The following is a 17083-nucleotide window of genomic DNA, read 5'->3' on the forward strand; positions in this document are numbered from 1 at the left end:
CCTGTGCTATGTGGGTGCTTCCCACCATCTATTTTACATTTGGTAGTGTATATCTGTCAATGTCACTCTCTGACTTCGTCTCAGCTTACACTTCCCCCTCCCCATGTCCTCAAGTTCATTCACTACGTCTGCATTTTTATTCCTGTCCTGACCCTAGGTTCTTCAGAACCATTATTTTTTTTTTAGATTCCATATGTATGTGTTAGCATACGGTATTTGTTTTTCTCTTTCTGACTTACTTCACTCTGTATGACAGACTATAGGTCCATCCACCTCATGACAAATAACTCAATTTCATTTCTTTTTATGGCTGAGTAATATCCCATTGTATACATGTGCCACATCTTCTTTTTCCATTCATCTGTCGATGGACACTTAGGTTGCTTCCATGTCCTGGCTATTGTAAATAGTGCTGTAAAGAACATTGTGATACATGACTCCTTTTGAATTATGGTTTCTCTCAGGGTATATGCCCAGTAGTGGGATTGCTGGATCGTATGGTAGTTCTACTTTTAGTTTTTAAGGAACCTTCTTATTGTTCTCCATAGTGGTTGCATCAATTTACTTTCCCACCAACAGTGCAAGAGGGTTCCTTTTTCTCCACACCCTCTCCAGTATTTATTGTTTGTAGATTTTTTGATGATGGCCATTCTGACTGGTGTGAGGTGAACCTCATTATAGTTTTGATTTGCATTTCTCTAATGATTAGTGATGTTGAGCATCCTTTCAAGTGTTAGTTGGCAATCTGTGTATCTTCTTAGGAGAAATGTCTATTTGATCTTCTGCCCATTTTTGGATTGGGTTGTTTGTTTTTCTGATATTGAGCTGCATGAGCTGCTTGTATATGTTGGAGATTAATCCTTGTCAGTGGCTTCGTTTACAAATATTTTCTCCCACACTGGGGGCTGTCTTTTCATCTTGTTTATGGTTTACTTTGCTGTGCAAAAGCTTTGAAGTTTCATTAGGTCCCATTTGTTTATTTTTGTTTTTATTTCCATTTCTTTAGGAGGTGGATCAAAAAGAATCTTGCTGTGATTTATGTAATAGATGGTTCTTCCTATGTTTTCCTCTAAGAGTTTTATAGTGTCTGGACTTACATTAAGGTCTTTCATCCATTTTGAGTTTATTTTTGGGTACAGTGTTAGGAAGTGTTCTAATTTCATTATTTTACATATAGCTGTCCAGTTTTCCCAGCACCACTTATTGAAGAGGCTGTCTTTTCTCCATTGTATATTCTTGCCTCCCTTATCAAAAATAAGGTGACCATAGGTGCGTGTATTTATCTCTGGGCTTTCTATCCTGTTCCATTGATCTATATTTCTGTTTTTGTGCCAGTATCATACTATCTTGATTACTGTAGCTTTGTAGTAGCGTCTGAAGTTTTGGAGCCTGATTCCTCCAGCTCCGTTTGTCTTTCTCAAGATTGCTTTGGCTATTTGGGGTCTTTTCTGTTTCCATACGAATTGTGTCATTTTTAGTTCTCATTCTGTGAAAAATGCCATTGGTAATTTGATAGGGATTGCGTTGAATGTATACATTACTTTGGGTAGTATAGTCATTTCCACAATGTTGATTCTTCGAATCTAAGAACATGGTATATCTCTCCATCTGTTTGCATCATCTTTAATTACTTTCATCAATGTCTTATACTTTTCTGCTTACAGGTCTTTTGTCTCCTTTTATTCTTTTTGTTGCAGTGGTAAATGGGAGTGTTTCCTTAATTTGTCTTTCAGATTTTTCATCATTAGTGTATAGGAATGCAAGAGATTTCTGTGCATTAATTTTGTATCCTGCTACTTTACCAACTTCATTGATTAGCTCTAGGAGTTTTCTAGTGGCATCTTTAGGATTCTCTATGTATAGTATGTCATGTCATCTGCAAACAGTGATAGTTTTACTTCTTTACCAATTTGGATTCCTTTTATTTCTTTTTCTTCTTTGATTGCTGTGGCTAAAACTTCCAAAACTATGTTGAATAATAACGGTGAGAGTGGGAAACCTTGTCTTGTTCCTGATATTAGTCGAAATGGTTTCAGTTTTTCACCACTGAGAACTATGTTGGCTGTGGGTTTGTCATATATGGCCCTTATTTTGTTGAGATAAGTTCCCTCTATGCCTACTTTCCGGAGGGTTTTTATCATAAATCGGTGGTGAATTTTGTCAAAAGCTTTGTCTGCATCTATTGAGATTATCAGATGTTTTTAATCCTTCAATTTGTTAATACGGTGTATCACACTGATTGATTTGCATGTATTGAAGAATCCTGGCATTCCTGGGATAAACCCCACTTGATCATGGTGTAGGATACTTTTACTGTGCTGTTGGATTCTGTTTGCTAATATTTTGTTCAGGATTTTTGCATCTATGTTCATCAGTGATATCGGCCTGTAGTTTTTTTTGTGTGTGTGTGACATATTTGTCTGGTTTCAATATCAGGGTGATAATGGCCTCACAGAATGAGTTTGGGAGTGTTCCTCCTTCTACTATATTTTGGAAGACTTTGATAGGGTAGGTGTTAGCTCTTCTCTAAATGTTTGATAGAATTCTCCTGGGAAGCCATCTGTTCCTGGGCTTTTGGTTGTTGGAAGATTTTTAATCACAGTTTCAATTTCAGTGCTTGTGATTGGTCTGTTTATATTTTCTATTTCTTCCTGGTTCAGTCTCGGAAGGTTGTGCTTTTCTAAGAATTTGTCCATTTCTTCCAGGTTGTCCATTTTATTGGCACAGTGTTGCTTGTAGTAATCTCTCATGATCCTTTGTATTTCTGCAGTGTCAGTTGTTACTTCTCCTTTTTCATTTCTAATTCTGTTGATTTGAGTCTTCTCCATTTTCTTCTTGATGAGTCTGGCTAATAGTTTATCCATTTTGTTTATCTTCTCAAAGAACCAGCTTTTACTTTTACTGATCTTTGCTACGGTTTCCTTCATTTCTTTTTCATTTACTTCTGATCTGATCTTTATGATTTCTTTCCTTCTGTTAACTTTGGGGTTTTTTTGTTCTTCTTTCTCTAATTGCTTTAGGTGTGAGGTTAGGCTGTTTATTTGAGATTTTTCTTGTTTCTCGAGGTAGGATTGTATTGCTATAAATTTCCCTCTTAGAACTGCTTTTGCTGCAGCTCATAGGTTTTGGGGCGTCGTGTTTTCACTGTTATTTGTTTCTAGGTATTTTTTGATTTCCTCTTTGATTTCTTCAGTGATCTCTTGGTTATTTAGTAGTGTATTGTTTAGCCTCCATGTGTTTGTAATTTTACAGTTTTTTCCCCTGTAATTGTTATGTAGTCTCATAGTCTTGTGATCGGCAAAGATACTTGATAAGATTTCAGTTTTCTTAAATTTACTAAGGCTTGATTTGTGACCCAAGATATGATCTATCCCAGAGAATGTTCCATAAGCACTTGAGAAGAGAGTGTATTCTGTTATTTTGGGATGGAATGTCCTATCAATATCAGTTAAGTCCATCTTGCTTAATGCGTCATTTAAAGCTTGTGTTTCCTTATTTATTTTCATTTTGGATGATCTGTCCATTGGTGAAAGTCTGGTGTTAAAGTCCCCTACTATGATTGTGTTACTGTTGATTTCCCCTTTTATGGCTGTTAGCATTTGCCTTATGTATTGAGGTGCTGCTATGTTTCATGCATAAATATTTACAACTATTATATCTTTTTCTTGGATTGATCCCTGGATCATTACGTAGTGTCCTTCTTTGTCTCTTGTAAGAGTCTTTATTTTAAAGTCTGTTTTGTCTGATATGAGAATTGCTACTCCCACTTTCTTTTGATTTCCACTTGCATGGAATATTCTTTTCCATCCCCTCACTTTCAGTCTCTATGTGTCCCTAGGTCAGAAGTGGGTCTCTTGTAGACAGCATATATACACGTCTTGTTTTTGTATCCATTCAGCCAGTCTATGCCTTTTGGTTGGAGCATTTAATCCATTTACATTCAAGGTGATTATTGATATGTATGTTCCTATTACCATTTTCTTAATTGATTTGGGGTCATTTTTGTGGGTCTTTTTCTTCACTTGTGTTTCCTGCCTAGAGAAGTTCCTTTAGCATTTGTTGTAAAGCTGGTTTGGTGGTGCTGAATTATCGTAGCTTTTTCTTGTCTGTAAATCTTTTGATTTCTCCGTCGAATCTGAATGAGACCCTTGCCGGGTTGAGTAATCTTGGTTGTAGGTTTTTCCCTTTCATCACTTTAAATATGTGGCTTGCAGGGTTTCTGCTGAAAGATCACCTGTTAACATTATGGGGATTCCCTTATATGTTCTTTGTTGCTTTTCCCTTGTTGCTTTTAATATTTTTTCTTTGTATTTAATTTTTGATAGTTTGATTAATATGTGTCTTGGCATGTTTCTCTTTGGGTTTATCCTGTATGGTACTCTCTGTGCCTACTGTATTTGATTGACTATTTCCTTTCCCATGTTAGGGACGTTTTCAACTATAATCTCTTCAAATATTTTCTCAGTCCCTTTCTTTTTCTCTTCTTCTTTTGGGACCCCTATAATTTGAATGTTGGTGTGTTTAATGTTGTCCCAGAGGTCTCGGAGACTGTCCTCAGTTCTTTTCACTCTTTTTTCTTTATTCTGCTCTGCAGTAGTTATTTCCACTATTTTATCTTCCAGGTCACTTATTCGTTCTTCTGCCTCAGTTATTCTGGTATTGATTCCTTCTACAGAATTGTAAATTTCATTTATTGTGTTGTTCATCATTGTTTGTTTCCTCTTTATTTCTTCTAGGTCCTTGTTAAACGTTCTTGTATTTTCTCCATTCTATTTCCAAGATTTTGATCATCTTTACTATCATTACTCTGAATTCTTTTTCAGGTAGACTGCGTATTTCCTCTTCATTTGTTTGGTGTGGTGGGTTTTTACTTTGCTCCTTCATCTGCTGCATATTTCTCTGTCTTCTCATTTTGCTTAACTTACTGTGTTTGGGGTCTCCTTTTCGCAGGCTGCAGGTTCGTAGTCCCGTTGTTTTTTGTGTCTGCCCCCGTGGGTAAGGTTGGTTCAGTGGGCTATGTAAGTTTCCTGGTGGAGGGGACTAGTGCCTGTGTTCTGGTAGATGAGGGTGGATCTTGTCTTTCTCGTGGGCAGGACCACGTCCAGTGCTGTGTTTTGGGGTGTCTGTGAACTTATTATGATTTTAGGCAGCCTCTCTTCTAATGGGTGGGGTTGTGTTCCTGTCTTGCTAGTTGTTTGGCATAGGGTGTCCAGTACTGGAGCTTGCTGGTCATTGAGTGGAGCTGGGTCTTAGCATTGAGACGGAGATCTCTGGGAGAGCTCTCGCCATTTGATATTATGTGGTGCCGGGAGGTCTCTGGTGGACCAATGTCCTGAACTCCGCTCTCGCACCTCAGAGGCTCAGGCCTGACCCCCAGCCGGAGCACCAAGACCCTGTCAGCCACACGGCTTTTGGGAAATCTAAGATCTTCTGCCAGCATTCAGTAGGTCTTCTGTAGGAGTTGTTCCATATGTAGACGTATTTTTGATGTATTTGGGGGGAGGAAGGTGATCTCCATGTCTTTCTCCTCTGCCATCTTGAAGGTTCTCCTCTGGTTGTTGTTAGTTTTAATATGCAACATTATTTGAGAGCTCAGAGAAAAGTGAGGTTATGCAGTTGTAAGACAATGAACAAGAAGGCACAGATACTTTTGGATATTAATATATGATACCAGCAAGTTTGGGATGGGTTCTATTACCACATGGAGATTTATATTACCAGTTAACAGACGTCTATGCAACCGCCAAAAAGACAATTTTTAATGATGAAATGAGGTCAGATGAGTAGTGAAGAAAGGTACATAAAAGGAATAAAGGCATTCAAGGAAAGAGGAACACTTTGATACATTCTAATTCAATTTAGCAAAGCTAAGATAAGTGTAGGTGAGGAGGTGTGAGCAATTTATTTAGGCAAAGTGACTTTATGTTTTTGAGTAACATAACCCGGTAATAAATATACCTATAAACTTTGACCATAAATACAGAAACTTTACTCCCTTTTAAAAATTACTCAACAAAGCTTCTCCTAAAGACTCATCTATTATTTGAAATTCACATCTTTCAAACCCTTAGTGCTTTTTGCTTCCATGCATTATAAAATGAATACACCATTTCCCTGAGCAAAATCTTTAAAAAACTATAATAAGCCAACTAATATATTACACAGCACAGGGATTCCAAAATCAAAAACACTGCAAGTTCCAATGATAACCTGCCTTGTGTCTCAATAATGTCAGAGTGCAGTATGAACTGGGATGCTAAAATTCAATCTGAAAGGTATTTCATTGTAATACTGAGAATCCATGAAGGCAACCAATCACTCAAAGTTCTGTTTTGAAATGTTTGGGGACCGCGGCTGTGCCATGCCACACTCCTGCACAGCAGCACTGTTATCATGCTACCAACTACCTCCAGCTGCACACTCACCAAGGACCAGAACACACAGCACGCGCTTGCCCTAACAGCTTCTCACCGGCATTGTTTATTTAATTCTCCGAGCTTGAAAGGAAACCTCAAGTGTCCTCAGACCACCTGGGAGCAAAAGCCAGACACATAATAAACAAGCACCCAAAACATCTGTAGAAATAGATACACTGAGCTTCTTACTAAAGCCTTCCACAGCACATTCTCATCACAATAAGCCATCCTATTCAGTGGTAGATCTCAATCCATCTGGGCTATTGTCTCAGAAGCAACTCCATGTCTTCAAGCTGGAGACAAGGCTATAATTGCTTACCTGACTCACAGGCAAATGTCTTTGACGTTTCATCATGAAAGATAATTGCCACTGCATGCTTCTTTGTCTCTCGAGGCAGTCTGGTTATATTTTTGATGTTGTGCAGTTCAGTTACCTTGAAAGAAAAATATTTTTAACTTAGTGTACAGTACATGCTATATATCGGTGCTTACACAAAATGATCAGTTATTACTGTCTTAAGCCACTTTCCAATGGCTATTTTTACTTGGTAGCCAGGTATGTTATACTGGGTAAACGGAACTGCTGTAAATAGGCCTTCAGTCATGTGGTGGTCAGGTGTGGGCGAAGGGACGTGTTCCACAGTCCTGTCGTTAGGTGTCAGTCTTTAGTGAGCCTGTGCCTCTGGATAGTGAGCTTAACAAGTGTTTCTCAGTCCTCCCTAACCACAGGTGAGAGAGGATGGCTAGAGTGGGCAGAAATTGGGTATTTACTTTGTCTTTAACAAGGGTACCAGTTTTGACTTGATCAATGTTCAATGCTTTCCCTTTATCACACGTGTTAACTGAAAATGAAGGATTTTGGTGAAGGGAAATGAATTAATTCCATTTATGATTCACAATGCCATCCTAGAAGCACTATCAATCACTAACTAATGTTCTAAGTGAAAAAAGTTAAACAGATATACTTATATATTTAAAAAATTTTGGTCCTCCATTTGTGAAGATGATACCTCTGATGTAGATTAGGATATACTAGTATAAAAATAGTTTAAATGACCAATTCATGGCTAAAAATTGTACTGATGACACATAATATCTGTAAAATAAAACTATATGGCTACTTGTTAAAGAGTTTTATGCTTTTTGTCATATTTCCTTTTAAAATCTGTAGTGATCTAGACTTCTAGACCATAAAATAACATGCTTATCACTCAGTGTTGCTGTGTAGGCTGTCCATAGGGACCCTTTTGTTCTTTGTCACAATGAATTTACAGTCTACTGTCTACATTCTACATTGCAGGAAAATTAATTTTAATATATCTTTTCTTCATATTTGTTTTGTTCTCTCCTTGTCATTATCTCATTTAAGATTAACATGCAAAATTAAAATGGGTAAGATAAGTGATTTTAAGTTAAATAAACTAAAAATGATTTGCTTCATATATATGCATATATATAAACACCTATATGTATTCATTTGTGAATTATACATATACTATACCTATCTATCTATCTATCATCTATCTATCTATCTATCTATCTATCTATCTATCTATCTATCTATCTACCTACCTATCTATTTGGAAATACTCATTTTCTCTTCCAGGAAAGAATAATTAGACACTAATATCTTACAATGTCTGAGGTCTAATACTCTGGGGAGAAAGATGAGAATTTTTTTTGGAACAATGATTTGCATATTATATTTAAAGTACATTAAAGCATGTTCTCAATGATAAACTCTTGAATTTTTAAATGATTTGATAACTGACTCAAGTAATATTTAAGCCGAATTTTTTTCTAACATAGTAAGTTAAATATATTTTAAAAAGAGATATTATTTTCAAGTGTCATTAATTTTAAATAAACAAATGATCTTATCAAAATTAAATAGAGACTAAAAGCAATGAACATTATGTGTTGCTTAAGAACTGATGCAGTTTATGTGAGGTGAGCATAAAAGTGATATGCTGCTATGTACATTATATATAATATCTAGTTGTACCAAACAATATCATAAAAACATTTATTATTCTGCCCGAAGGTCTTTCCAAATATGTTTATTTACAAATATAAAAGAATATTGGAAAAGATATTGTGGATTACATCTTTTTTTGTCACCTCATAGCAAAAAATCAACAGAACAAATTAATAAATACCCTAGCAAAATGCAGCAAGCACTAAAGATTTTCTAACTTTAGTGCCTTAGGCAATCTGACAGATGATGTAGCTCAAACAAAGTGTTTGCTCTTCTGTAAAATTTACATTTAGAAATGCAGAGAACCTCTTCAAGCAGACATTGTTACACTGGTTTCCACAACAGTGCAAGGCATTTTGTTGTTGATCAATAGTGCGATGCCACCCACTTCAGTGTGTGCCCTAACACACTGAAGAGATGCCAGAAAGCAAAATACTCATGCGGAGCATAAAATTCCACTTCTCAGATTGTCTTGGTTAGGAAATTCAAGTGTTATACTAGATTATAAAATGTTACAAAATCATACCAGAAGATACAAAAATCATACTTAGAAGATTTTCTAAGGAGTTGGTATACCTTTGGAATTTGATATATCTTTAATTCAAAATATATTTTAAAAATATTTAAAATCATAACAATTTAGGTCAAGATATATTTGAATCTCCTGTCCTCACTTTTCACTCTCAGTACTATATGATTTTACCATCCAGTACAAAACTATTTGTATTTTCTTACATGAAGACAATTTTTAAAATAATGTCTTTAAATGTTTTAAAATAAAAATGTTTTTATTAGTCTAAAACCTAACAGTGTGACATAAAAGTAATATGAACTTTTATTAAGATTGTGAAATCCTAGAGCATTTCAATAAAATATATCAATAAATTATTACATCATTTAACTATTTAATCTATATATCTGGAATATTGATTTTTCATATTGCTATAAAAGGACAAAATTTTAAAGATTAATAATAAAGCATTAAAATAATTACTTTAAAGATGAAATCAACAGAATTTAGTTAAAGGAAAAATTACTTGAAAATAATTCTGGTTGTTCAAGTCTAAGTCAATAAATGCCACCGTCAATAATTTAAAATATTGAGGTCTAATAAGTGATAGAAGTAAAGGCTAAATATAAACATACCTAAATGATGACTTTGTTACCTGGTGTTATTTAATTTTTATTTCAAGGAGCAATCCCCAAGGAATTCATAGTGATAAGAGTCAGAGATAGAGAGTTCAAAGAAGAAACACATAATCTTTTTCTGTAGGACTTCATAACATAGTTGGGGTGATAAGATTACAAATGATGGTGATAAACCCTGCGATAGCCAAACAAACACAGAAGAAGAAAGTCTGTATTTCTGCAACCAATTTGTGGATTGGTCACCTGTACCAATCAATGTTACAAGAAACCTGGATTTTAAAGCATAAGTTAGAAAAGTATATAGACAGCTTCCAAACCTTACTCTCCTGCCCTATTTTGTTCATGTGGATTATATCTATTAATGATCACAATAAGAAATATTAGTACTTATAAAGTATTCAAAATTTATTTATTAATGTGTTTAAAACTAATAATAAACCATTTTATGATAACACAAATACTATTTTAAAATTTAAAAAAATTTCTTAAATAGGCAAAGAGTGTTAATGTTTTTACATTTTTACAAAACTCAGTGTCTGGCTTAAGAGAGGACAGCTTGATACTCATTTCTGCTTCTGAATTCAGATACATGGTTTTGATTAAGTATATACAGAAAATAAGTCTTCACACAGGCATGAAGTTGTAAAAGGGAAGAATAGTTTAAGAGCATTTTCAGCCAACTGTAGATATTCTTCAATTCTATCTCCAAAGTTGACATATTTCTTTTAAGGGTTATTACCATGGGGGGTCTGACATACTGTCATACACGTTTTACACTCTGTTGCATTAAAATCCATAGGTCTCTTTTCACCTTTGACTGATTATGGGTAAAACACGGGTTCACTGAGTTATGAAGATCTTATAAATGTCAACATATTTCATTATCAATATAAAAAATCCATCAATATCACCCTTGGTTTCCATAAAAAAAATCTGTAAGTTTTGAGAAGTTGTTAAGCTCAAGAATGCAGACACAGTAGATGCCCAAATTTTAATTTTCATCTGAAAACTTAAAATTTAGCTTTGTTAATAAATACTGTCAATTGTTTTCTTTAAAGACAGGCTCATTTAGTTCATTTTTGAGAAAATGTCTGAGAAATACACAAGTCTGAATAACCATAATTTGTCTGTCAATCACACTTTCATTAAAATAGGTGTTCTGTGAAAAAATTTTTTGCCAGTTTGCTTGTAATTTCAACAATCACACAAGTGCTCCCCCTGGAGATAATCATTTCGTGTCAGTATGTAGCAGATGTGTTTTATGGGTTCTTACTATTTTTTCACATACAGTATTAAAAAGATGTACTTAAAGGTCTAGATTTAATAAAGTTATTTTTATTGTTTCATCAAGATGATTCCTAAGTAAAATGAAAATACAACTGACATATGTTTTGTTTGTTTATTTGCTTATTTGGGTGAATATATGATGGTAAAGAATACAATGACTTTAGTCCCATTTATTTTTACTGCTTTGCTTAAGCTTTTGGTGTCATATCCAAAAAAATAATTGTCAAAACGAATGTCAAGGAGATTTTCCCCTATGTGTTTTCCTAGGAATTGTATTGTTTCGGGTCTTACACTTAAGTCTTTAATCCATTTTGAGTTGATTTTTGTGTACGGTGTAAGAGAAGGTTCCAATTTCATTCTTTTGCATGTGCATATCCAGTTTTCCCAGCAACAATTATTGATGAGACTACCCCTTTCCCATTGTCTCTCCTTGGCACTCTTGTTGAAAATTTGTTGATGAAATATATATATATTATTTCTGGGCTCTCTATTCTGTTCTGCTGGTATCTTTGTCTACTTCTATGTCATTGTCATACTGTTTTGATTACTATAGCTTTGTAATATAACTTTAAATGAGGAAGTGTGATGCCTAAAGCTTTCTCAAGATTGCTTTGGCTGTTCAGGGTCTTTTGTGGTTTGATACAAATTTTAGAATTGTTTTTTCTAATTCTGTGAAAAATGCCTTTGGAATTTTGATAGCGATGGACTGAATATTGTATATTGCTTTGGGAAGTATTGATATTTTAACAATATTAATTCTTCCAGTCTATGAACACAGGATATTTCTATTTATACCTGCTTCAATTTTTTTTTCATCAGTGTGTAATAGTTTTCAGTGTACAGGTCTTTTACCTCCTTAGTTAAATTTATTCTTAAGTATTTCATTTTTTTGATACTATTGTAAATGGGATTGTTTTCTTGATTTCCTTTTTGGAGATATCATCACCGGTATAAAAAAATGCAACTGATTTTTGTATGTTGACTTTATATCCTACAGCTTTACTGAATTCATTTATTAGTTCTAACATTTTTTAAGGAGTCTTTAGGTTTTCCACATATACGATCATGTCATCTGCAAAAAGCAATAATTTTACTTCTTCCTTTCTGATTTTGATGCCTTTTATTTCTCTTTCTTATCTTATTGCTCTTTCTATTACTTCCAGTACTATTTTGAATAGAAGTGGTGAGAGTTGGTTGGCATCCTTGTCTTTACCAGATCTTAGAGTAAAAGCTTTCAGTTTTCCTCCATTGATTATGATGGTAGCTGTGGGCCTTTCATAAATGGGCTTTATTTTGTTGAGGAAATTTCCTTCTGTACCTATTTTGTTGAGAGGTTTTTTTAAAATTATGAATGGATTTTTGACTTAGTCAAATACTTTTTCTGCAGCCGTTGAGATGATCATGTGTTTTTTATCTTTCATTTTTTAATGTCGAGTATTGCATTGATTGATGTGCATATGTTAAACCAACTTTGCATCCCAGGGATAAATCCCACTTTGTCGTTATGTATAATCTTTTTGATGTGCTGTTGAATTCAGTTTGCTAGTATTTTATTGTGGATTTTTGCATCTATGTTCATCAGAGATATTGACCTTTCTTTTCTTGTGGTTTCTTTGTCTTTGCTTGCCTTTGGTATCAAAGGTGATGCTGGCCTCATAAAAGGCCAGCGTTTGGAAGTAATTCATCTACTTCTGTTTTTTAAAAAGTTTCTACACAGCAAAGGAAGCAATCAATGAAATGAAAAGGCAACCTACAGATTGGGAGAAAATATTCATAAACCATATATTTGATAAAAGATTAATATCCCAAACATATAAGGAATACATGTACAACACTCAATAGCTAAAAACAAAACAAAACCAAATAACCTAATTAAAACATGGGCAAAGGACCTAATAGATGTTTTTCCAAAGAAGACACACAAATGGCCAACCAACATGAAAAAGGTGCCGAACATCACTAATCATTAGGGAAATGCAAATCAAAACCATAAGGAGATATCACCTCATACCTGTTAGGAGGGCTGTTATCAAAAAGTTAAAAGATAAGTGTCGGAGAGGATGTAGAGCAAAGGGAGCCATGGTACACTGGTAGTGGAAATCTAAACTGGTACAGTCACTATGGAAAACAGTATGGATGTTCCTCAAAAATTAAAAATAGAACTACCACATGATCCATCAATCCCTCTTCTGGGCATATACCCAAAGGAAATGAAATCAGTACATCAAAGAGATATCTGCAATCCCATGTTCATTGCCACATTATCCACAATAGCCAAGATATGGAAACAATGCAAGTGTCTGTCAATGAATAAATTGTGATATACATATAACATATAAAATATGAATATTATTCAGCATTAAAAGAAAAAGATCTGGCCATTTGTGACATCACACATGAACCTGGAGGACACTATGCTAAGTGAAATAAGCCAGACAGAGAAAGTAAAACACTGTATGATCTCACTTGTGGAATCTAAAAAAGTTGAATACATGGAAGCAGAGCAGAATAGTAGTTAATGGTGTGGAAAGTGGGGAAATATTGGTGAAAGGATACCTAGTTGCAGGTATGTAGGGTGTTAAGTCTAGAGATCTAATGTACAGCATGATGACTATACTCAATAATACTATATTGTATTATGTATTGTATTGTGACCAGATTTCAGGTGCTCTCACCACACACACACACACACACACACACACACACACAAGGTTAACTATGTGAGGAGATGGATATGTTAATTAGCTTGACTCTAGTCATCATTTTACTATATATATGTATACCAAAGCAGCACGTTGTACACCTTAAATATATACAAATTTTATCTTTTAAAAAAGAATACAATAACTGCTACTATTGTTTGGAGCCATTGCCTTGATTTGTGCTGCAGTTTTACCTATTATTGCCTTTGCACCAAAACAAAGTGAAAATGACAAGTAATATATTAGTACTATGATGGAAAGAGTGTTGTCTTCATGGGCCACTCTGAGATCCACTGCTCCAAATATAGCTTTGTCCCAGGCCCACAACACCTGCTCTGTCATAAAACTCTGTCAAAGTCTACTTCATGAGCACTCTTACTCCTTCCCTTCCACAACTTCACTACTCATCCAGACTCTCACTCTTTCTCATCTTAAATATTTCCATTATTTTTCCATCAGCTGTCATACTCTTCATCTTCCATTATCTTGTTCACACTGATCCTAGACTAATATTGTTAATCCAAACATTTGGTGCTGCCCCTCAAGGCCTTAAAACCATTTAATAACACCTCAAAATTAAGTTCTCACTCCTTAGCAAGGACTTGACAACTTTAATGACTCAGTTCCTACCTGTACATCTAATCTCATCTTTCTCTACACCAACTTTGAACACAAGTTAGGTTCCAGCCATATACAAAATCTTTCAATTTTCCTGAATAGAAACATGTTATTGAAAGGTTATGTAGTCTTTCACAGAATAATCTTCTTGGGGTTCCCGGTTCCTTCATCTTCCTGTCAAGTTCACAATCATTCATCAAGACCAATGGCAAGCCTCCCTTAGTCTCTCCTGAATGATTCATGCACGGTTAATAACTTATCACTGTTGGTGATGGAGGGGTGGGATGTTTCTCAAGACCTTGACAGATTGATCTGAATTTGGATGGCTTCTTGACTCATTATGAAACCTGGTTGTGTTCTTACACTGGACTCAGTAAGTAAATTATTGAGTTGTTCCTTTACTAATTCATGTCATTTATTTATTAATTCTTTACATAACTAGACTTCAACATAGGATTTTTTTTTTTTGCATTTTGACTATATGCTTTTCACAGTGAAGACCAGTAGGCATCTGTTAAGTGATTATTTCTTTCATATCTGATGAGAGAAGAAAAGACTAAAGATAAAGAAGAGGATAGCATACAGCTGCATTGGGCTATATGTTCTGAAAGGGAGGGCATACTTCTATGTATAACTTATGAAGTAAGTCAGAAAGAGAAAAACAAATATTGTATATTAACACATATATGTGTAATCTAGAAAAATGGTATAGATGATCTTATTTGCAAAGCAGAAATAGAGACACAGACGTAGAGAACAAACATATGGCTACCAAGGGGGAAGGGGGGGTGGTATGAATTGGGAGAATGGGATTGACATATATACACTACTATGTATAAAATAGGTAACTAATGAGAACCTACTGTATAGCACAGGGAACTCTACTCAATGCTCTGTAGTAACCTAAATGGGAAGGAAATCCAAAAAAAGAGGGGATATACATATACGTATAGCTGATTCTCCTTGCTGTACAGTAGAAGCTAACACAACATTGTATAGCAGCTATACTCCAATAAAAATTAATATAAAAAAGACCAAACATCAGAGAAGCTGCTTCACTTGTACATCAAAATGGTTAACTAGATTTTACTTGTTCTACCATTACTTAGTTTGGTAGAACTTTCAGGAAGAATGTGATATGGGCTGAAGGACATAGTGATATTTTTTCCAATGAAGCCCAAGTTTTTCAGAGGGATTTTATTTGCATACTAGCAACAGTTAGAATAAACAAGTTAAGGTTTATTGCACAATTTAAAAATCATCATACTTTTTATGTTATATACCTTTCCCCTTAGCATAACTGTGCAAAGTAAACTAAATATTAGCATTCAATGCAGATCTTACTCACAAGTATAAAGTTAATTTTCACTATTTAGTACACAGATAAAAAGTTGAAAAAAGCATATTTACTGAAACTATTTTTTGTTTTAAAGTGTCTTATCAGTTTACTGTCATGACAATTGAGATCAGATACTGCCTATTTAGGCACTCAGTTTCTTTCTTTAAACCTAATCTTATTTTGAAAAATAAAAGACATTAACTTTCAGATTTTTTCAAGTATATTTAAATGAATTTGAAAATAAATTGCACTCCACTTTCTTATTAATCTTACTAATAATTCTTCTCAATCCTGACATTTTACTAATCTTCTATGGTTGTTCTAATTAAGTCAGAGTTTTGATTTTTGAGAATAGACATTTTTAGGAGCTAGCTTAATAAAATTCACTTTATTAGGATAGAGAATATTGATTTTCCAATAAGGAAAAAAGGTGGAAGTTTTCCTGAAGTTTTAAATTATTACAATTAATACATATCAATCTCTTTTGAAAGCTTGAGTCCTAAGTTTTCAGAATGATAATTTAAATATTGGTGTTATTCTATATATTGTATACTTCAATATTCTGGTCATAATATTTGCATAGAAATTTTATAATTGCTTCCTTTCAATATAATTTATATCAATTTTCCAATAGCTGCTTCCTTACATTTGTCTCCTGTCACTGAATAATATGAATGTGTACCATTGAAAAACTCAAAATAACTCATTTTTTAAGCTCCTTGTGACAGATATCATGTACTCTGATACAGACCTCCCATGCTTACTATTTGACAATCCCAACATGCTCATAATCAATAATTACCAGTTCAGTCTTTTAAATCTTTGAAAGACTTAAGGTCTCTCAAATATTAAACTACATTATGAAATGCACCTTCTAGAAAAAATAACTATGGATAAAATTACATTAGAATTAAAATTAACTATAGTAGTCACCATTGGCTGTCTATTCAGCATCCAGTTCCAGTTCCTTCATCCATAACAGAATCTGATTTTTTTCAGTTATGCACCTCTACATCATGCAGCCCAAGTGCCCTGGTAGGCATCTCTCACCCCTAGTATCATGGTAGAACTTGTTACTCCCAGGGTTACAGTCTCCTTGCTTGTGATTAGTTTAAGAAAGAGAACATGACCTAAATATAACCAATGACTTGTGAACAGAAGTCTTCTGGTGGCTTCTGACAAATGTTTTCTTATCTGGAGGTTACCTCCAGATAAAACTAGCCCCCTTCTCCAGTGGATGTTGTCCTGTCTGGATGTCATAATTCAGAGATGCTACAGTTATCATTCTACTAGACTGAAGATGAAGGCAACTCTAAGGATGGCAGAGCAGAGATAGGAAAGAAAAAAAAAAAAAAGAACCCAGGTCCTTAATTTTCATTCTTAAGCAGAATCAAGAATGAACCAAACCCTGAAGCCATTTTCTTTTTCTGGACATGCTGTAATATGTGAAAATGCTCTTCTTTAAGTTGTTTGAATTGAGGTTTCTGTTGTTTTCAGCCAAAAACATTCTAACTTATAAAACAGAGAGCTAAGCTTTCCTCATTTAACAATGGGAAATTGCTGTCCCTATCAGGGTGGCCGTCCCACAGTTAAA

At 34.4% G+C, this 17083-nt stretch overlaps 1 protein-coding gene across 9 annotated transcripts in view; it reads right to left on the reverse strand.

Moving 5' to 3' along the window:
• Positions 1 to 17083, reverse strand: part of DOK6 (docking protein 6) — a 417757-nt gene that overhangs the window by 238960 nt on the left and 161714 nt on the right. For all 9 annotated transcript variants that reach the window (XM_082415940.1, XM_082415939.1, XM_082415936.1 and 6 more), the window contains exon 3: positions 6736 to 6850. In XM_082415940.1, the coding sequence (XP_082272066.1) occupies positions 6736 to 6850 (115 nt within the window). The remainder of the gene's footprint in view (positions 1 to 6735; positions 6851 to 17083) is intronic.

The sequence above is a fragment of the Balaenoptera physalus genome (genome assembly GCF_965194825.1).
Source record: "Balaenoptera physalus genome assembly, chromosome: 12".
Lineage (NCBI taxonomy): Eukaryota > Metazoa > Chordata > Mammalia > Artiodactyla > Balaenopteridae > Balaenoptera > Balaenoptera physalus.